Here is a 23,396-nt window from a genome sequence, read left to right on the forward strand (position 1 = left end):
TTGTGTTATTTGTTCATGGCTTTCTTCTTTTTTCCTGCATGTTTCTTAATGTACTTCAAAATATTGACTTTCAAATATTTATAAATGTTTGATATTAGTTTATATCCAGTGTTGTTAATGTCATCTTTGCTTTTATTTCTGTTGTATTGCTTTGACTGTTTGTGAAGCACTTTGAGCTTTCGAAAGGTGTTCTATTATTATTATCCATCCATCCATTATCCAACCCGCTATATCCTAACACAGGGTCACGGGGTCTGCTGGAGCCAATCCCAGCCAGCACAAGGCAAGAACAAACTCCAGGCAGGGCTACCAGCCCACCGCAGGGCACACACACTCACACACACCCACACACCAAGCACACACACTAGGGACAATTTAGGATCACCACTGCACCTAACCTGCATGTCTTTGGACTGTGGGAGGAAACCCACACAGACATGGGGAGAACATGCAAACTCCCAGGAAGCGAACCCAGGTCTCCTAACTGTGAGTCAGCAGTGCTACCACTGTGCCACTGTGCCGCCTATTATTATTATTATTATTATTATTATTATTATTATTACACAGCACCAGGTTTGATTGCTAGCCTGATCAGTGTATTATAGAGTTTGCATATTTTCCCCATATATATGTGGACAGAGTTGTATGTGAGTTCAGATATTTTATAATAGCTGGATATTAGAAATGTGTCATTAAGGTCTCTCAATTGCGAAAATCTGTTTATTCTTTCATGTGTTGTTAAATGACATCCTTACAGTTTAGGCTAACAGGGAGGTCCCTAGCATATTTCTTATTAAGTGAATGATCTGTGACTTTCATCTCTATTTCTGCTTTTACTGTTATTAACACAGTTCGAGTAGTGACTTCAACAGTATTTTAAAAAATCAGAATTCCCCAAAGTTTCGAAAATGGTGGACGGCATATAGTATACATCAAGAGATATCAAAAGTAAATATAAAGTAAAAGTATAAGTGTATGGTGATCTTACTGCTTGCAAAGGAAATCTGAAAAATAAAAAAGAAAGTGTTTTTGACATTAAATAACCATTTGCTTAAACTTGTTGCAGGTTAAAGTAACGAATACCATCAGTGCACGCTTGTTATTTGACTCTTGCATTTTTGACTATACTGGATGCCTTCAACTGACACATTATGAGGAGAAAATTAAGTTCTATTACAGACATATTGTATTTATTAAGTACAACATGAATGATAATACAATTTGACAACTATAAAGTAAACTGTTTATACACTTGCAGAACTGCATCATTTTTGGTGAATAATACAAAGCTAATAGAATAATATTAATAAAATGTAACAAAAACTAAAAGTTAATTGGTGAAAAACTTAAACTAAAAAACACAAAAATAAGAATGAAAATCAAAAAATAGAAAAAACTAACACTTAAAAAAGGAGAAAAAACTAAATAAAAACTAAAAGTGGAAAATGATGAAAAACAAAAACTAAATACAAGCTAGAAAATAAAATAAAAACTAAATAAAAACTAAAACAGTTCTTAAGACCAGAAAGACACTGTTCAAAAGTATATGCAACACTGTATGTTCACAGATCTCATGACAGAAACTTAATGATTTCAGCAGAGATTGTTTACTTGCAGCTTGAATTCTGTTAGCCATAATAACATCTTCTGTCTTTTTTTGTCTTAAAAGAACTATGTTAACTTGAAACTTCTAATTTACCTTATTTATTCAACATGGACAAAATGGAGAGAGCAAACATTAAGTATAAAAATACTGGTCAGCTGAAACTGTTAGCATACTGAGAAAAGAAAATGAACAAACTTACCTTGGTAATTATGAAGGAATCCTTTCACCAAAAAATATAGACTGTTTAATTTTGATGGTTTTATTGTGGATTGCTTTTCAACAGTATTTTGGACACTACTAAAATCATTTTTTGTAAGAGAAAAGAGACAATTAGTTAGCAGGTAATGGATCATGTTTATTCTAACAGGAAGTAAGTTTACCTGTCAATGTGTCACTTACGATTTTTGTGAAAAGGGCTAATTAATCTAGCCGGAGCTCCTATAATTAGGGCAGATCATAACTACGTGCATGCTTACACGCCACACCACCTCCATCCAGGCACCTACCTAAACACAACACAGGTAACCTTTCAATTGTCTCTCAGCTTCGCAGTAAAGCCTGCCAAGTAAATTTCTTTCTCCAACTCTTAGTGCTGGTACCAGGCCAAAATCTCGGCACCTCCACCCTTATTCACACACCAAGCCCGTCTGCTTTCTGGACCATCGTGTTTCTGCACAAGTTCCTGAGCACGCTGCAGCACAACCCCATGCAGCTCCCCCTGCCATTTCCTCCAAGCATATTCCTGCTGCACCAGTATCATGTGAACTGTTAAGTTCACATTAAAACTGCCTGGCAACAAGTCAGTACTCTATGTTCAGTGACATTGCCTTGTTCCCCACCCTAGATCTATGCCTCTCTTTAATAATACCCTGACCTATTTTGAATACTCTTTTGTCTTTATTTTGGATTGCTTTCTGGAAAACCTGTATCATATTGTTTGATCTCTATAAAAACGTTTTTTGGGAGGGGGTAATTCTAATTAATCGAAAACAGATAATACACTCACTTCCTACACAGATGGAGACCATCAGCAAATTGAGTGAGTTGGTATTTAAAAAAGGGATGGAATATTAATATTTTTAAATGTCACAAATGTGATATTTTCCTTATATAAAATTACTGAAAGGTTTTAAGTTTGTTTATTTTAATTTCTCATGATGAATACTTTTTTTTTGAGCTGCTGGAAAAATTGTCATTTTAGTATATTGGAAGTTTAAAATCTGAGACAAGTAAATGTGAAATTAGATTTGGATGCTGAATATTTATATATCTTGAGTTTAAAAATTCAATGGATGTAAGGAATTTATGCATTTCATTTCATTTATTTAGTTTTTATTATTTTATTGTTTGCAACAATTGAGCTGTTAATCATAAACTCAGTACGTCTTTAGGTTGACAGTGTCAACAGAATTATAAGATCTGAAAATGACACCTTCAGTGCTTTGTAATTCAGCAGTGTAAATCCACCAAAACTATACAATGCAAAACCGTTGCCTGTGATTTTTCATTGTTTCTTTTTTTAAAATGTGCAGTTAATAATAAATGTTGATCCTAGTAATACTGTAGGTATTATTGTGCAAAAGTTGTGCATTATCATTACGGATACACTCTTTGTATTTGAATTAGAATATTACAAGTAATAAAACCAGTCAATTCATCCTTGGTTATTGATAATTGAAATTACTTTGTTGAATATCATTTGAAAATATTTCATAGATGCTGCATGTGGTTCAAACACAGTGACTGCAAAAAATCCATTGACTAAAGATAATGCTTGTGTCATAATTGTGATACTGTTTATTTGAAAAACATTTATAAAACTGAAGCTGGCATTATTATTTGTTATTCTCATGGAAAAAACATTTGCAGTACAATTTACTACAAGATTGTTAGCACACATGATAAAGATGAGTGATGATGGCTCCATCTCTAAGCCGTTCTTGGTGCAGAAAAATCTGTAAATGTCAGTCAGTCATTTTCTAACCCACTAAATTTTTAAAATATAATACAATTGCCAAATAATAATTTAACAGGTAATGAAATATTAATTCACCATTTATGTCAATTTTTGCTTTTCCTTGAGGAGATAAAAGAGTGTAAAACTGAGGTAAAAAAAAGAATATTATATATATATATCAACGAATGCAGTGAATGTAATTACCCCGATCTACATGCTGTCAAATAAACAAGCCACACGCTGTGGCGCAACTTTAGGGGCATCGCTGACGTCCGAGGTTCGATTCCCGAGAGGGAGTGCAGTAGAGTGTGTACGCCTGATGAGCCCAGAATGAGGGCGAAACACGTGTAGCGTACTCTTTGCATTATTTGACAGTAAACTATTTCAACCATTCTATGATCTGCTTCTCACAACTGAGGGCACCGTGGCGGATGTTAGCAGACTTGCTGGCCAACCACAAGCGTTACCTGGTAGGTAACCACCCATATAATCAGATTGTGACACAGACTACGAATGCCGTGAATGTAATTACCCCGATCTACATGCTGTCAAATAAACGAACCACACGCCGTGGCGCAACGTTAGGGGCATCGCTGACGTCCAAGTTTCGATTCCAGAGAGGGAGTGCAGTAGAGTGTGTACACCTGATGAGCCCAGAATTAGGGCGAAACACGTGTCGTGTACTCTTTGCATTATTTGACAGTAAACTATTTCAATATATATATATAAATATATATATATATATATATATATATATATATATATATATATATATATATATATATATATATATATATATATATAGATTGTTGCAGGCTTAATGTCTAGATCTGTTTGCTGCCTTGTGCCAAGTCCTGCCAAGAGAGGTGTCATCCCCTTGTCAATCTAAAATGGATTAAACAGATTTGAGAATGACATGAAATTTGTATTGTTGGTGAATTGCAGATATTGCTTTCATTATATGGCCCAAATCTCCAAATTCAGAATTAGAAGCCACATCTGTACTAATTGGCTATATTAAAAAATTGCCTTTGTTAAGGATAACCAACAAAGTAGAGCTTCTAGTGTTTTGTTATTTACTTTTGATGTTCTTTAATCAGATGAGACGAAAACATCTATTGGACTACATACTTCAAAATATATAAAGTAGTACCTCACACCTCTGTGTCTGGTGGTCGGTCTTGTGGAGATGTTTTGCTACCACTGTGACATTTTTAAGTTCTGAGGTATAACAAATGCTACAATCAGCAAAATAAAATGGCAGAATGCTTTTCATCAGTCACACATATCTTTGGAGAGTTACATGATATTCATAGTAATGGATAAAGGTCTTTTTTTGTTGTTATTAACATAAATATATTGTGCACATCTTCTTGCTCTACAGGTTCTGATGGAACAATCATTGAAAAGTTAACAGACAATGCCAAGGAGCTGATTACTATAGCAAATTCTGCCTTCACAGATATAACAGAGGAGTTGACTAAAGGAAGTCTTGAGATTAAGTATTTAAGGAAGATCCTAAACAGAGAGAGTGATTTTCTTGTTTTGGTTAAATTATGTAAGTAATGCAATCTTTTATTCAACTCAATAAAATATTCTACAAGTAATTTATAAATGTGAATGGGGTCATTGAGAAAAGAGGATTTAAAATATGATAATTCTGGCTGAGCAAGTGTGACAGGTGTCTAGGTCACTCTTGTAGAAAATCTCACCTAAATACAGTTAAAATATCTGTTAATATTTGTTAAGAGTTTTGAAATTCAATTTCAATTTGCTTACAAAGCAAAGATATCCATGGAGGACACTGTGGCCACAGCCCTTCATGCTGCCCTGAGCCACCTGGAGCAATAGGGGAGTTACGCCAGACTGCTCTTTGTGGACTTCCGCTCGGCATTTAACACCGTCCTCCCATAACGACTGGTGTCCAAACTGGCAGATCTGGGACTTCCATCACCCACATGTAGTTGGATACTAGACTTCCTGTCTGGTCGCTCCCAGAGGTTCAGGCTAGGTCCCCACACCTCCACTGCTCTCAGCCTCAACACCAGGACGCCACAGGGTTGTGTGTTCAGCCTGCTCCTCTACACCCTCTACACATATGACTGTGACCCTACTGACCATAGCAACAAGATCATAAAGTTCGTGGATGACATGATGGTGGTCGGACTCATCTTGGGCAAGGAGGGTGAGCTGGCATACAGGGATGAGGTGGCTATCAGAGTTGTGCAGAGTCAATGACCTGCTCCTCAATAGCACAAAAATGAAGGAGCTTGTTATTGACTTTAGAAAAAACAAAATTGACATCCAGCCACTCATCATTGGCAGGGCCAGTGTGGAGAGGGTCCCGGTGTTCAGGTTTCTGGGCATTGAGCTGGAGGATGACCTGACCTGGAGTGCCAACACCAAGGAGCTGCTGAAGAAGGCGCAGCAGAGACTGTATTTTCTGAAAATCCTCAGAAAGAACCATCTCCCCAAAAATCTGCTCCTTGCATTTTATCACTGTCCCATCGAGAGTGTGCCGTACAGACTGTGTGTGTGGTATGGCAGCTGCACTTCCTCAGAAAGGAAAGCACTCCACAGGGTCATCAGGACAGCGGAGAGAACAATTGGTTGTATCCTCCCCACTCTGGAACAAATCTACACCTCCCGATGCCGCAAAAGAGCAATAGACATTTCATAGGATTCATCACATCCTGGTCATTGCCTCTTCCAGCTTTTGCCATCGGGCAAGAGATACAGAGCAATGAAAACCAGGACAAACCGCCTTAAAAACAGTTTTTATCCAAAAGCAATCATGGCCCTGAACTCAGAATAAAACTGCTCCCAATCATTCTTCCAATGTGCAATATAGACCTTAAGTCAACAAGTGCAATTTGTACATTTAACCAGTGCAATTTGTATATATAACAAGCGCAATTTGTATGTTTTGTAAAGTACTTTTATTACTATTCGGTTTGTTATTATTTTCTCTCTTCTTGTCTTTTTAACTCTTATGCCTCACACTGAGTCGACTGCACCTTCAATTTCGTTGTTCCTTTGTAAAAGTGACAATGACAATAAAGATCTATCTATCTATAATAGCACATAGGTTTCTTTCAATTGGGTGGTGAGTAAACACACAATGAAAGACAAAGCAGCAATTTCAAGAGGAACAACAGTAACTTGTATTACATCAAACAATATAAAATCTACCAAGAGGATAAAAGTACATAAGAATCTAAAAATATCAAGAGGGAAAACCTTTTAAAAAGAAAAAGACACAGTCCACACTCTAAAAGTCCATTAAAACATAACAGTGAAGGATACAACCTTTTTTGGTGCAAAGTGCAAGTTGCACTCTGTGTTAACACAACGATTAGTCTTCCAGCTGTCCCAGTGAAACACACTGTTTGCAGAATTCCTGTTTTGTTACAGAAATCTTGCTTCTTGTCCACTGGCTTCGCTCAGTCCCCTCAAGAGTCTTCCCACTCTCACTGGACTCTGTCTTCCCTCTCTGTGGTAAAACTGCCCATTCATCCCTGGAGGTAGGTGTCACCCTCCATGTGCCTTGCCTGTTGTCAGCCACGTACCCTCGTCTGCTGAGAATCCCTGCACTTAGTGAGGGTGATGTTGACAGCATTCTCTGTGGACTCCATCTGCCCTCTCACACCATCCTCTGGGCCCATTCCATCCCTTCTCCTCACACTCTCTCTTTGCACTGTTCGAACATCACCTACTGCCCAGAATATATAACTGCTTCAGTCTCTACCAAGTTCAACATAACAATCAATTAAACAATGGCATATATCAATTTCCTTTGCTTATCAATAGTGTAAACACATTTTTATTGGTTAAAAAAAATAGTATTATTGACAGCTTTCAAGAAGTACTTATGCCATTGTATGCTGATTAGTTCCCAGTGTCCCCAGAACACGTTAATTTTCAGACCAGGTAAATTCTGTGGCCTTCAGAGGGTGCTCCTGCCACCCAAACTCAACACAGAAAGATGCATGACACAAGTTAAGCACACATGCTTTTTATTTTTTTATTTTTCCCTCGTGGGCAACGCTTTCCCCTGTTTCCCTTAAGTATAGCACAGTTCACCGCAAAACAAAAGCACAAGACACAGTCCAGCATCAAATCCTTTTCTTCTTCTTTCACTCTTTCTCTCATTCTCTCCCTCCACTCCTCCTGATAAGCTTCGTCTTCTCCCACCCAACTCTGGCTCTCGGAGTAGTGGCTGCTGGCTCCTTTCATAAGGCACCTGGAAGTGCTCCAGGTGCTCATTGACCCACATCCAGCAGCACTTTCGGATGTGGCAGAAGAGCTACAAATAAGGGCTCAACAGCAGCTGCAGCATCCCCTGGCAGCTCCCACAGAACCCAACAGGGCTGCAATAAACTCCAGATCCTATGGAGCCCTGTGGGAGTCCGAAGCACCACTACAACCCAGGGGGGCTCCACCTAGCGCTCCAGGGAAGGTAATACCCTGGATATGCTCCCTCCCCTGGTCCTTCTAGCGTGGAGGTGTTCTGGCCGGGCAAGAACCCTGGCTGTATGCCACAATACAAACATTTTCCATAGAAACAGTTCTGTTATCACAATCTTGCATGTTGATGAGATACAAAGCAGTTTAGTCTTCAAAACATGTGAGTCTTTTGCCATACAGGTAAATATCTACATCCTGCAGACAGACATGAACAACAACCTATAACAGACGTATTCAGGAAATTTGCCTTTTCCCTTATCACCCAGGTTTTTTTTGCCTAAGAGGAAAAAGAAAACCACCCATTGTGCAAAAATGTTCTACTCTGACACAGGGAACTTTAAAATGTGGCATTGCCTGTCACCCATGATTAAACAGACCATTACGTGGAGCCTTTGAAAGTTTGACATGTGCTTTTTTATCGAGGAAGATGTTATGTTTGTTAAGAAATTTGTGTCTGGTAGCTTACAGTTGGTGGAATGAGCTGCCCACCACCATTCAAAATTCTATATTCCTCAATGCGTGTAAGAAACATTTGAAAACTCTCTTGTTTGGTGAGTTTCTGTCTAACTGATATGTTAGGTTTTATAACCTAGGAATTGTAGCTAGCATGTATCTTGTTCTGAGCTCTTCCCTTATGATAACCAGTTTTGTTCCTAAACAGTCCCCCAGACTGGTGTTTATTTGATTATGTTGACCTCTTTTGTAATAAGGTGGTTTGGATAAAAGTTAGCAAATAAATGTAAATATGTCACTTTTTGGTTATTTGCATATCTGTTGTTTACTATTATGAATATGAGTCTATCTAGAATATGTGTAATAGACCATTAAAAGAAGAATTATTTTAATTCTTGAGATCTTTATCTGTACAAGTGGCTGTACTGTTGATAGATTTCACAATAGGTATTTGGAAAGATTCTTTAAGGGCCATTATATTTATTTGCATAAATACAATGGATAACATTTGTTTACATAGGCCCTGCTGAGAATAAAACATACAAAGATGAAAATACTATGAAGAAAATACTTAAATGGCGTAAGATTGAACTTCAAGCTCTCATGCATGAAAAGGAATTGGTGGCCAGCTTTCTTACAATGTGCGAGAAAATAAATGAATATGTGAAAGGTACTTTTTTTATTACCTTTGATGCTGATGATTATTAGGAGATTTTTTGGTCAGATCTTTTTTATAATAAAGTTTAGGAGGAGTGCACTTGCATTTTTTATTTTTCTTTCAAATACAAAGAGTTGATTTGTACTCAACTTAAATAATGCTCTTTAAATTCGAAACTATTCGAAGTTACATAAAACATTTATTTGGTTGAAGTAAGAATTTGCTTTGTGCTGTCAATGTTGTATATTTATTATATTTTATTTAATATTATTGTGAATATTTTCTACAGTGAGCATAAAATCTCTGCAAAAAAGGGCTTCTCAGAATATTGATGAAGAAAAACTCAGTGAAACAGTTGTCATACACCTACTGAATGACAATAACACTGACAATCTGGGATCTGTTTCTTACTTTAACTTGGATGCTAAAATAAGAGACATGGCTGAAAAAATCCACACTTTCAAAGACTGTCATATCTTTCAAACCTTTTGGGAGAACAAAGCAAAAACCTTGGCAGTAACAGATGCAAACACAAGTCAGATTATTCCTGACACATTTTTGAGTATCACTACTGCAGAAGAGGTATCAGAGAAAATTTTTGAACCTTGTTTTGAGGAATACCGCTGCATTTTTGAACAAATTAAGAATGGATCTATCACATTTGAGGAAGTGGATACAGTATTTAAAGACTATAAAAATTCATATGAAAATCTTACTAAAGATCTTCAGATTATGAGCAGACTGGAAAAAGACAGCAACACAATGTGGGTGACTAGTCGAGTTCAACAAATCCAGCAGTATCACCAGTTACATCTTGCAGTGGAATCAGCTAATGTCATTCTAGAAGTAAAAGGAGCACTTGGACTCAGTGGAAACTTCGAAATACTACAGACAATTTTGGATTTGGTAAGTCACACATTTGGAGTTTTAATTATAAAGTGTACTTACTCAGTATGTCTTACATAACTAAAATTTTTATTATTTTCTGGGATGTGCTTTTTTCCTTTTTACCTTCTCCAGAAGTGTGAAGACTTCAAAAAAGATACCCTTGATCGCATTGATAATGAGCTTATTAAGACCAAAGAAATACTAACAGACATTACAGACACACGGCGAAAGTGTTTATTTGAATTGGGAAATAAAAGAAACCTAATTAACTGGGTGAAAGAGTCTCTTGAAGGTGAGGTTCCATGTATTACTATTATTGTTATTATTAAAATTAGTTAACAGCAACATACTATATATAAATCAGGGTCTGGATTTTGTTTTGGGGATTTGATTACATTACTTTCTATTACTAGGGGAACTGATACAAGCATGGTGTGGGGAACAGCCCAGACACAGACAGGCAGACATGATGTTTTTACCACACACGTGTTTACCACACAAGTGCACATACCCAGTGCCGAAGCATCAATCACCCCATTAAGTCCTGGCCACAACACAATGCCTTTCTCAGTCTTTGGTCCGCCTCCACTCCTCTCCTCTCCACCAAGCTTCGTCCTCTTCCACCCGACTCTCGCTCATAACTTGAGGGAGGTGGCCCCTTTTATTCCCCCCGGAAGGACTCCAGGTGGATCCTGAGGGCTCATAGCCACACCCCTGTGTGGCGGAAGCTCCCATGGTGAAGCCGGAAGTCCACCGGGTGTCTTCAATGCTCTTCCCTCCAGTACTTCCCAGTGTGGCGGAAGTACTGAGGGCCAACACTCCCAAGGCATTGGGATGCCCCCTGGCGATGACCACGGGCCCCTACAGGGTTGAGCTTCCAAGCTCTGTACCCGTGGTCCCCAAAGCCACCAGGGAGGATGCCCCCTCGTGTCCTGGAGGAGGCACAAGCCCTCCTCCACTCCTCCTGGGCGTCCCGGCCGGGCATGGATGCCCGCCGGGCACCACAATGGCTTTTACAAAAAATATAATAATTTTAATCAATCTTATTTGGGGTATGCGAGGAAAATGTAAAAGCTTTAGAAAAGGTCTACTTAGTCACTAATTATTTTTAATCGTTATTAAGGCAATCATATTATATCTCAGCTATTTATTATTTAGCCAATCATGTATATTGTAATCTAAACACATAACTTCTGTATCATCTCATGCAAGTAGGCTGGTATGGCATCTTCCCTTTTACAGAAATATAGAATTCTGATTCGAAGGCTCTATCTTTTTTTGTCTAGATTGTTTTCTGTGATAAACAACAGTTGAAACTGGTTGCATGACACTTTAGAGGACCCCAACAAAAGTAAGCCCAACAACTCTGCACAGTAACCTAATTTCTGCTGCCTTTATTCTTGATGTTATTCTGTTAATCGCAACCTAGAGCTAGTTACAGTAGGTGAGAGGGTGCTGAGTGAGTGGTAATTTGAAAACTTATTCCAAGTGCATTAGTTCTCACTTCATAGATCAGCTGCAAAACTGTTGCCATTGCATTAGTCTGTTAGCAAGTTTCATGATCACCCAAGAAACTTGAACTCCTACACTTGGGTCAACTGCTCACTCCTTACCTGATGAGAACAAACTACTGTAACTTAATTTCTGGAGAAGTTAATTGACTTTCCATTTGCATCACACTTTTTTGTGAACCACTTTTTTGTGTGCTTGTCAGAGATACAGTCCTATGAAGCTAATAGGGTAACATCATTGGCAAACAGCAGAGATGCAATCCCTACCTTCCCAAACAAGATACTGTCCAATCCCTGGCCACACCTTTATATTCTGCCGGTGAAAGTCATGAACAAGAGTAGAGAGACAATGCACCTTTGATAGATACCTTGGCACACACTGGACAGACTTAACTTGACACTAACTATATAAACACAGTACTCGCTTTGATATACAGTAGTCAAGTAAATATACAAATTATGTACAGATTATTTTGATGATTAGTTAAGTAGTTAGTTAAAAAAAGAAAAAGGTTTTTACTTAAATTGACATGAATTAACAATAATAAACTAGGTTTACCATTTCAAGGTTCCCAAAATACCTAGGAAGCCATAATAAGTCTTTATAAAAATATAAATATTTATGTAGTAATTCAAGCTATTGCTAACGTCTCTCTAAAAAGTATTTAAACAGGTGCAGCCTTTTAAGCCTTTCAACTAAAAATTATGTTTTTTAAAAGTGGCAGTGTACATCAACCTTTAATACACACTATATTCTAATGAAAAATAGAAAAAGATGCATAATTCTTATAAATGGAATTATAAAAACAATGTAAATTCTACAATATTGTCAATTTTAGTAAGCTGAAATGCAATTAAAACAATGTTTCTTAAACTAAGGGTCACAGATAGGTTTTTGATGGATTGTCATTTGATTGTGTTGTAAAAGTACCTGACTTTCTGCAAGTGCAAAATTTGTAGAGTGGATATTCTGCCCTCTGTTTAGCGATCCATTTATTGCAGTAGTGTTAGATTTAAGACATATCCTATAAACAATGCCATTAAGACATCATAAGAAGCTTTAGCTTCTGTGGTACGAAAATATAATACAGTAGACCCCCGCAAAGTCGCTTTTCAGAGTTCGTGGCCTCAGTCATTCAAGGATTTTTCCTTACAACCAGACTAATAATTGTTAGCGGAAACCGCAAATATCCTCTGCAATTTTCATGGCTTTTTTTGTGGAAATACTGTACTGTACAGAGAACCGCAGCTTGGGATGGTGAAAGTAGCCAATAGAATTTGAAACTGCAACTCCCAGCAGTCCCTGCAGTGGATCTGATTGGTCTTCTGCTGAGGGTGCTGGGGCTGTTGAGGTCAAAGGGTGTCAGCGCTGCTTTTAAAAAGGTGACCACACACACAAAAACACACAATTCGGATAAATAGGCAGGAGCAAGCCCATGTAAAGATTTAAAAACTAGCAACAAGATTTTAAAATCAATTCGAAAACTGACAGGCAGCCAGTGTAAAGAAGCTAAAATAGAAGAAATAGAATCATAAATTCTTGCCCCAACCAGAAAGTGAGCGGCAGCATTTTGGACCAACTGTAACCTGTGTATCAGAGATTTGCTAATCCCAGAATACAGTGAGTTGCAGTAATCAAGGCAAGAAAAAATAAAAGCATGAGTAGCTTTCTCAAGATCCCTAGAAGATAAAAAAGGCTTGATTTTACCTAATAGACGAAGCTGGAAAAAGCAACTCTTGACTACAGAATTTACTTGTTTCTCAAAAGAGAGTTTACTGTCAAAGATTACACCAAGATTGCGGACTTGAGGTTTGCAAAAGACAGAGAAAGAGCCAAGAAGTCCAAGACCAATTTGGGCTTTAGCTAATGGACCCACTATAAGCAACTCCGTTTTATTTTTATTCAGATCAAGAAATTATTAGCCATCCAGGATCTAAGTTCAGAAAGACAGTTGTGTAGTTGATTTATTGCAGAGTTGCAGACAGGAATATAAACCTGTGTGTCATCAGCATAGCAGTGAAAAGAAATGTTAAATTTCCTAAAAACAGCTCCAATAGGATGAAGGTATATAGAGAATAAAATAGGACCCAAGATGGATCCCTGAGGAACACCATATTTAAGAGGAGCAGTAGACGAAAAAGAGGAATTTAAAGTCACTGAAAAGTGTCTACCAGTTAAATATGACCTGAACCAGTTAAGAGCAGCCCCTTTAAGCCCCACAAGATGTTCATGCCGCATCAGCAATATCTCATGGTCAATAGTGTCAAAGGCAGCGGACAGGTCAAGGAGGAGAAGGACTGCCGCGTCACGTGAGTCCATAATAATAGAGATGTCATTGAATACTTTCAGGAGGGCCATTTCAACACCATGAAAACGCCTAAACACAACCCCCTCACTAATAGAATCATTGATAATTGCTAATAAAGGTGGGCCCAAAACATCAAAGGCTTCCACTAAGAGGCGTGGTGGTACTAAATTGAGAGGACTGGGAGCTGGTTTAAGGGTGTCAATAGTTCTTTTTAACTGTGAAAGTGAGGCAAGATCAAAAGATTCTAAGACAATGCCCTGTTTAACAGTAGGAAGTTCATAGCCACTTTGAACAATGCCACAGCGGATAGTATCAATTTTGCTGACAAAGAATGATAGAAACTGCTCACATGAATGAACAGTGCTATTTAATCCCATCACAGAATGAGGGTGAATGATCACATTAATTGAATTAAATAAGACCCTAGGATTCTTAGAATGACGGGATACTAAATCAGCAAAGAAATCATGTTTAGATTTCTTACTGGCTGCCTGGAAGTTGAATAGAGAAGTCCTAAAAATCTGTTTAGAAACAATCAGTCAATCTTTTTTCCAACGCCGTTCAGCAGCTCGACAGGCGCGGCACAGCGATCGCGTAGTTTCATTTAGCCAGGGAGCAGGTCTTCCCTTATTACTGCGTATCTTGGGTGGAGCAATTGAGTCTAAAACCATTTTACAAGAAGAATTAAAATTTAAGACAGAATCATTGATACCATTATTTTGGACATGCACATCAAGACTAGAGAATATGGTTTTAAATTCAGATATACAGTAATAGAAGAATTTAAAAAGCGAGCGCAGCGTGGAGCACAGCTATTAGACGGGACATTAACAGTAATATTCATATCCATCATTGTAGAAAAGTGATCAGTGAAAGAATCATCGCATAAATCAGTATTTTTAACTGTAATATCACGAATAAAAATGAGACCAAGGGTGTGACCGAGAGAGTGAGTTGGCGTATTAATATGCTGGATAAAATCAAATGAGTCCAATAGTGATAAAAAGTCATTAACCAAAGGTTTCGATTGACAACAAACGTGAATGTTAAAATCACCAACAATAAATACTTTGTCATGGGAGAGGGTGATATCAGCCAGGAGATCAGAGAATGCAAAAACAAAGGTATCATTAAATACAGGAGGTCTATAAACCACGGCAAACAACAAAGAAGGGGAGCTGCACACTTCGAAATGTTGCAGTTCGAAGCTGCTAAACGGACCCTTTGTAAGGCTCTGACACAAAAACATACTTTTAAAAACAGTGGCAATGCCCCCACCATGACGAGTCAGCCACGGAGAGTTTAAAAACATGAAGAGTCACCATTTAAAATCCAGGTTTCAGTGATGAAAAAGAAATCCAGATTATTTAAGGTAATAAAGTCTTGCAGAATAAAAGTTTTATTAGACACTGATCTCACGTTCAAGACAGCTGCCTTGATAGAAGTAGAAGAGCTTGTTGCGGGATAAGCACGGGTGAGTGTGCGAAGATTTGCGGCATTAACTCCCCGAGAGCACACAGAGGAAAAGTGATGCCGCCTTTATAATGGTTGTGGTAAAAAATAGGCAACAGACAGAAAAAGGTTTCGGGATGGCTACCCAGTTTACTGATAAATCACAAAATAAGGAAAACATGTCTTTACAAGGCGGATCTCAAAAACAATATGACTATAAATATAGTGAATAAGAGGAAAAGGTGGAATCTGGGAGTCCGGAACAGGAACTGATGTGGCAGGTAGATGGGTTCTGGGTACCTGAAATTATGTAACAAAAGGTGATGTCATCAGTGGGTGAACAGGTGGTGATGTCACAGAGAGGCACGGTCTTCAGCTGGTCTGCAAAGGGACAAGAGGAGAAAGGATCAGATAACAGCACCAACCCCTGGTCTGGCTGAGAAATAACACTATTTAAGCCTATAAACCGTCTTCCATGCACACGTGTGTGACATGGTGTAATAGCGTTGTATGCTAAATTCAGTTTAATTTACCATGAAGTGCTGGTCAATGCCTCATCCCATGTTTAGTATGACAGCAAGCATTGAGTGCAGATCAGTAACTGAGGTGTCAGGGAGATTGTGCATTAAGTTTAATATGCCTTGGTAAGTGGGGATTCCTTCTCATTATACTATTTTCAAGTCGTTTAATAAATGTTATTCTAAAGTTAGTGTAAAGCATATGTTTTTTGGAAAAGTGAGAACTGTAATAACACCAGAAAAAAGTCAAAAGGAGGAGACAGGCTGTAGTGCAAAGACATCAGCATTCAGGTTGACTATTTCAAATTTAACTTTGTGCCAAACTCTTCATTAAGATTTATTCTACCAACTGTGTAACATACAAATAAAACATACATACTTGCATACATTATGACTCAAAATTTTAACTCAGTTTATCAAATGAAATGAAAACCATGATATGACAAACAATTTGCAAACTGATTTAAAGGAATATATTGTCAATGATGAAGCTTATTTGAAAAAAAATTATCAAAAGGTAATGTTTTTCATACAAGGTAAATAAAAACCTTGATTAATTATTTTTTGACTGCTTTATTCCTTATTCGTTCACCTCCATGAGTCGAGTGACTAAATTAAGTGCCCAGTCCTTTCAAAAATCATCACGATCTCTTATGGTACCTATTACAAATAATTTATTTCTCTCCACTCTACTAAGCCTACACTAACATTTTACACTAGCAGTTTTAAACTTTAGGAATCTATTCCTATTTTGAATGATAATTATTGTTTTATTATCAGTATGTTTGCTTTCCACCTTCCTCTTTTAGTAATGTTCATGTGAAAAATGTTTTTTATTATGTGGCCATTGCTATATGTTTGTGTGTGGATCCACTGTCATTATGGTAATAATACTCTTCTTGAGTCACACTATGGTTATGATTTTCCTTATTTGGGTCCTGAGATTAAAAAGTTTTAAAAACCTCTTAATTAAAAACATACAGAATTTTTCACTATCTCTTTCTGAGCAACCTACGATTCTTATTAAATAATGTGAATACTATATGTGAATATGCCTAAACCTGCTTAAACTTTGGACATAATGCTGCCCAGTGCATACAACAAATGCTGATAGGATAAGAAGGTAACAGGGATTGCAAATGAAAGGTTTGGCCAGCACATGAAGTATTTGGAAAAATTAATTAGATTTAGAATTCAGAGTAGCACAGTTTTTTTTTAGGCTATCACCTGCTGAAAATGTTCTTGGTGTAAATAATGATTTATGATGCTGTTAGTGAATTAATATGTAATTTCCAACAAACAAAAGTTTTGTTCTTTTTTTTTGACCAACTGGGGATGTGACCTGACACCACTAATAAAGTTATGAAATGTATGCTGCCCCACATAATGTGAGCCCTTGTACTGCTTGACAATATCTCCAGTTCTAGTCAGAATTTCCCTACCCTTGCTGAGAACACTCTAGATGAACTCTAACTTAACCTTTGAGTAATCAGACAATTTGTGAGTTATTCTTTGAGGCAAACCGAAAATCATTCTTTATGGCCTCACCAATCTCCACTCAGACACTACATTTTTCTTCACCCACTGCTGTAGCTGGTGCATTATAGGTACCTAATGAATACATTCAATGCATTTTTTTATGAATTGAAAAATAAATTATGCTTAGTCAATACTATCAAAATTAGAATTCAAACATAATATCAATTCTACATAAACCAGTAAGCACTGAGATTATTCAGGATACATATACTTCCCATTCATTGCTTCGGAATTCCTGTAAACACTAACATTGTTGTTTTGTTCTCAAGGAATCTCTTGTAAGTGCTCTGACCCATAATATTATTTACATCTGTTGACTCATCCAGAATTAGTCCAATAACAGGACTGGTATTAAGGTGTCATTCATTAATATAATTACATTTGCAGACTGCATCTTAGTCTCTTCCATACTACTGAGATAAGTGCTCTGTGTGTATTCCCTGGCTTAATCACATATTTGCTTGTATGTACATTACGTGCTTTAATCACATTTTAGAGTAAATGCAGGGTTTACAAATTCATTTGTAGCCATGTAGTAGCATTGCTATTAACTGTTCATCCTTCCAATGCTCAGCTGTCACTATTGCATTAGAAATATCATCAGACCAGAATGTTGTGTGCTTCCATTTTAGAGCAGCATAATTAGCTAAGGTACATGAGAGCCTAGTCAGTGAAAAAGGAATGACATTTCTACTAATGGGCACAGCACATAGAGTGCCTTAATTCGCCATCATTATAAACAAAGAATAGACAGTGGAATTACTTGGTTTGGAAAATATTTATTTTTTTACTTGCTACAAGAGCAAATCCATTGCATTCAGTGGATGAATATTAAGTCTTACTAAGTAACTAAGTTAGTTTTCTTATCTGGGTTAAAATTCAAAATGGTTAGCACTTCCAGGTGGTTCACCGTTTATGTCATCACACTCACACAGACTGCATCAAAACATGACTGGGAGAAGAATTAATGTACCTGCTCAAGTCAGCATGGACACAGCTTTGCTAATCAGCTGGAGGAAGGTGATTGCACCCCTCAAGTCCGTTTCAATCATGAATATTTAATTTTGAATATTCAGACTTTAAAAACATACAACTTTATTCCAAATTTCAGGTGTCTAAGTGACAACCTTAAGTGAATGAAACAGGGATCCCCTGAATAAACCTGCAGAAATGCAGATTAAAAATTAAACTGGCATTTAACTGGTATGTACACACCAGTGGCTTAATATATAAATGGTGCGTAAGCACAAAAATTTTGCGTAATGCCATTTCCATGCTCACATTGAGATGTATAAAAACTAAACTTGGTGTAAAGCTACCAGGGCAGCCTCAGACCATGTGTACACATATTTCTGAGAATTAGAAGAGAGCACATATACAGAGATCATACTGATTTCTTGTCCCATGATGATGACTGGCTTCTAAATTGATTTAGATTTCCCAGAGTTGGGGCCAGATTTACAAAAACACAGTTTGAGAAATTGTGCTTACCTTGTTCCTTTGCAAGTTCTGTCCACCCTCAGCTTTTTAGCTACCGGATCTTTTCAATGTGAACTGATTGACTGACGGGGTATTTCTCAGTCATCACTGAGTTGTGCCATGCCAAATGTATGGTGCCTTCAGAGAATGAATTCATTTATGTTAATAGAAAGCATTTCCACTCTATTAATTGCTGCTCTATAGTCCACAGAAAGTTTGCTGCATTGTGCAAGAATATGGTGTGCTGCATAATGTGGCAAACAATTATGGCTTGCCCCTACTTAAAGAGATGCGGTATGATGAACCTGACACACGAAATGATAAGCCAAATTGGACAGCATTATAACTTCGTTTGAATGTAATTAACAGAATGTAAAAACAGGTAATCAGATGCAGCATTTATTTTTTAACCAGTGCATTTAATTTATGGTCAATATCACAGCCCTTATATTCCTTAGTTTATTGGCCACGTCTCTTACAACTTCCACTATTGCATTTTGTGACTCCAAAACAGAATCTGTCAGAGCACAGCCAGATGGTCGCCCGGCGGTTTCCAAGGCAGTGGTGTGTGTGCAGCAAGTGCCCAAAGATGTGCTCCGAATAGCAGCACCATCACCGCCTGGTGTCTCCTTTTGTAATATCGTCTGAAACAGAATAAACAGTAACACTGCATCTACTGCCTGCTTGTTTGTCTTATTAAACATGCAAATTATTTATACCAGTGTGGATAATGGTAAGCGAAAAAAGAAATTAAAACTCACCTTCACCTGTGGTTATATTGGAGTTCCCTTCAACCGCCAATAATTATAGCAGCTCGCTGCTCAAATAGTGTGAGCCCCGGAATTCCGCCACCTCCTATAGTGGTGTTGACACAGACAGTGGGGCTGCGATTTGCCTTGTCACATCAACTTTGATATCTGATTACTTTTTTTTATTTCGGCACTGTGCAACTTTCTGAAATTGAACTTTTGAGTTGCCTCCACAATGTCGTGCCACTCCATCAATTTCCTACAGTTGCTGAAATATAAGAATTGGTTTAGGAAAAATACTGAGATGGTCAAGTAAATAATGTACCAGAAGAAAGGTTGATGTAATATATAAAAAGTACTGAAGGATGACTAAGAGACAACTAAGAAATCAGCAAATTGCCTATAAACGAGAATGGGCAATTGTTATATGCACAGAAATTTCAAGTACGGTGGTGCAACTCTAAGATATAAGAAGAACCAGAATATAATATAACAGACTTTTATTTTATTTTAATCACTTGGGTGTAAGCCAATGAACCAACCAGTGCAAAATGTATGCATTGATTGATACTGTATGTAAATTCAGTAATTTATAAAATGAACTTCTATTCTTTGTTTCTCAGACCAACAGCTTTTCTCCTGCCTGATAACTGATTTGTCATGTTAAGGGATTGTCACAAAACGAGTCTGAGACAGAAAAAGGTTTGGGGCAGCCACACAATTAATCTCAAATCCTTGGCTGCAAAGTTGTAGTGGTCAAACGGTAGCACTGAGGTGCATACAATCGAGTCCAAGATCAGACTGAGGAATAAAGACAAAGGGCATGGTTTTAAAGAGGGAGACAGGAAGTGAGGTCATAAGGATCAGGGATGTGTTCATTCTCCATTGGTTCGGAGCCAGTAAGGACTCCTTCCATTGGCTCGGTCCCGGAAATGATGTCACGAGAGTCAGGTGGAATCTCCTGGGAATGGTCTGCAGGCAAGAAAGAAAAAGAGTTATTGCACTCTGCCACCTCCCGGCATCTCTCAAATCTGCCATCACTCAAGCCCTTTAGCTGCCTCCCATGCGCACGTGTGTGACAGGATGTTTCTTTCTTTAATAAGATGTTCACTTTCTGCCACATACTTATACCACTGCTTAAGCCATGAAATAGTATGTTTTTCCTTGCCTCCACTTAACTGAGCAGGATTTCCATTTTGCATTTGCTGAAATTCTTCTTTTTTACACATGCTTTTGTCATTGTCTTTTAACAAAACACTGAACTGAATGGGCTATTTATACTGATTTGTATATTCAAATAGGCAAAATTCTGGGGGGAGTCGGGTTGGGTCTGTAGGCTCATGCATGTGCGTTAAAATTACCGATTGGGATATATAAAGGGAAGCAGCGTTCAACTTTGCTCACGCTCTGTTTTATTCATTTACAACAGCAACATTTATTTATATAGCACATTTTCATACAAATGGTGTAGCTCAAAGTGCTTTACAAGATGAAGAAAGAAAAAAGTTTATAAAAAACAAAAATCAGATAAGGAAATACTACATAACAAAGATTAATGTAAGGTCAGATTTAGAAGAGGATAGAAAACACAAAAAAAAACCTCCAGATGGGCCGTAGAAAAAAAAAACAAAATCTGCAGGAGTTCCAAGGCCAAGAGACCGCCCATCCTCCACTAGGCATTCTACCTAACATAAATGATCTAAATCAATCCTTATAGCTTTCAAGCTTTTTCAGGAATTTGATGATGATGGTCATGAGGACATCTAGGGTACAGCATTCAATCCATCAATGTAGTGACTGCGTAGTGCCATGATCAAGTGATGGTGGCACTATGGAAACTAACCAGAAAAAGAACAGCAGAGAATAGTAGGGATTAGTATGGATTACGGAGCCTTGATAAAAATGACAATTCTTAATTCTTATCTTAACAGAGATACACTAAAATGTACCTATTAGAAAGCCATGTTAAAACAATGGGTTTTTAGCAGTTTTTTAACATGCTCCACTGTATTAGCCTGGCATAAATACCAGATTTTAGGTGCATAACAACAGAAGGCTGCCTCACCACTTCTTTTAAGTTTAGCTCTTGGAATTATAAGGAGACACTCATTTGAAAATCTAAGGTTATGATTCAGAGTGTAAGGTGACATGTATTCCAAAATATAGGATGGAGCAAAGTTATTTAAGGTTCTGTAAACCATTTGCAGTATTTTAAAGTCAATTGTGAATGGCACAGGTAACCAATTTAATAACATCAAAACTGGAGAGATGTGCTCATATTTTCTTTGGTATCCTTCAATAAGGGCACGCACAAAAAGACGAGCTTCAAAAGGGCGACCTCAATTGGGCGCGGCAAATAAAGGCGCGTGTAAATAAAGGCGAGCTTCAAAAGGGCGACCTCAATTGAGTGAATGTTTTAATATTCTTGCTTTTGCCTTTTTATACGTTCAATCATTGCCTTTATCTAATAAATTTTCTGTAATAATTTTGTTCTGTTTGCCTTTATTCGCTGCTCCCAATTGAGGTCGCCTTTTTGTGCGCGCCCTTATTGAATAGAACCATTTTCTTTTCCTAGTTAAGATTCTGGCAGCTACATTCTGTACTAATGTAGTCTGTCTTTTAGTACTTTAATCAGTGCAGTTTCTGTACTATGATTTGTTTTAAAACCTGACTGAAACTTATCAAGAATAGAATGTTTATTCAAGTGATCATTTAGCTGCATAATGACTGCCTTTTCTAGAATTTTACTTGCGAAAGAAATACTGTAGGTCTAAAATAGTCAAAAACAGCAGAGTCAAGATTATTTTTCTTGAGCAGGGGTTTAACAACAGCAGACTTAAGACAGTCTGGGAAGACCCCCGTATCTAATGATGACTTTACTATGTGAAGCACACCATCAATTAGCACATCAGATACTTCTTTGAAAAAGTTTGTTGGTATTCGGTCAAAGACGCAAGTGGAGAAATTATTCTACACAGATCGGGTAAATCTATCCTAGTGAACAAATTTATGTGTACGCAGATTTCTACTTTTGTCCAATGGCATTTTTTAGTGTGAATTCTACACAAGGTATTATACATGGTTCCCCAGGAGTGTAACTAGGAATTTCTTTCAATATTAGTGCACAGGTCTCTGTGGTGTAGCAATGGATTATGCAGATTGTTCAAAGCCCAAGGGCCTACAAGCTTGCAGAGAACTGCACATTCCCAAATTTGGTGACTGTTGGCATGCCATGGCACATGAATAATGTAAATACACATTATTATCATAAATAATTGTTACTTTTGTACATTGATTTGATATCAACAGTTTTCAAAGTTTGAACTTGTAAATGGTAAATCATAGTAATTCTGTTGTTAAGTTATGGTCCCTGTTAGTAAGCAAACGCCGAATATTTGAACAATTTGGTCCTTTTTATACTCTCGCCATATGACGCCATGTCGGCCAGCAGATCTGGCAAACATTATAAGAGTGATGCTGCTCAATGTAAGGCATGCCTGCAACAGGAATTGAAGAATGCTAAGCTTACCAAAATTTCTACCTTTCTCAAAACTGAGCAAGGGGCAGCAGTAGGAACTGAGAATGCTGATGCTGGTGAATCGTTGCAACGGCCGCAAGCAGGTTATGCAGACAGTGCAATGAGTGAAATGGTTACAACAATACCAAGTCTGAAAGTAGCAATACATCAGCTTCAGTAGTATCCTATCAGCCAGTGTTGTTATTTTAATTTGTTACAAATTGAAATTGCTTCATTTTATAGCACAGAACAGTTTCTACTTTCTAGGTTACGTTACATTTTAATCATCTTCC

The 23,396-nt window shown here is 37.5% G+C and overlaps 1 protein-coding gene across 1 annotated transcript in view; it reads left to right on the forward strand.

Moving 5' to 3' along the window:
* The first annotated feature begins 1,957 nt into the window (after positions 1 to 1,957).
* Positions 1,958 to 23,396, forward strand: part of LOC114664444 (E3 ubiquitin-protein ligase rnf213-alpha-like) — a 282,755-nt gene continuing 261,316 nt past the window's right edge. The window contains exons 1-5 of the mRNA XM_051918957.1: positions 1,958 to 1,976; positions 4,948 to 5,121; positions 9,004 to 9,153; positions 9,431 to 10,047; positions 10,162 to 10,321. Of these exons, the coding sequence (XP_051774917.1) occupies positions 1,958 to 1,976; positions 4,948 to 5,121; positions 9,004 to 9,153; positions 9,431 to 10,047; positions 10,162 to 10,321 (1,120 nt within the window). The remainder of the gene's footprint in view (positions 1,977 to 4,947; positions 5,122 to 9,003; positions 9,154 to 9,430; positions 10,048 to 10,161; positions 10,322 to 23,396) is intronic.

Source organism: Erpetoichthys calabaricus, chromosome 14 (assembly GCF_900747795.2).
Source record: "Erpetoichthys calabaricus chromosome 14, fErpCal1.3, whole genome shotgun sequence".
Classification (NCBI taxonomy): domain Eukaryota; kingdom Metazoa; phylum Chordata; class Cladistia; order Polypteriformes; family Polypteridae; genus Erpetoichthys; species Erpetoichthys calabaricus.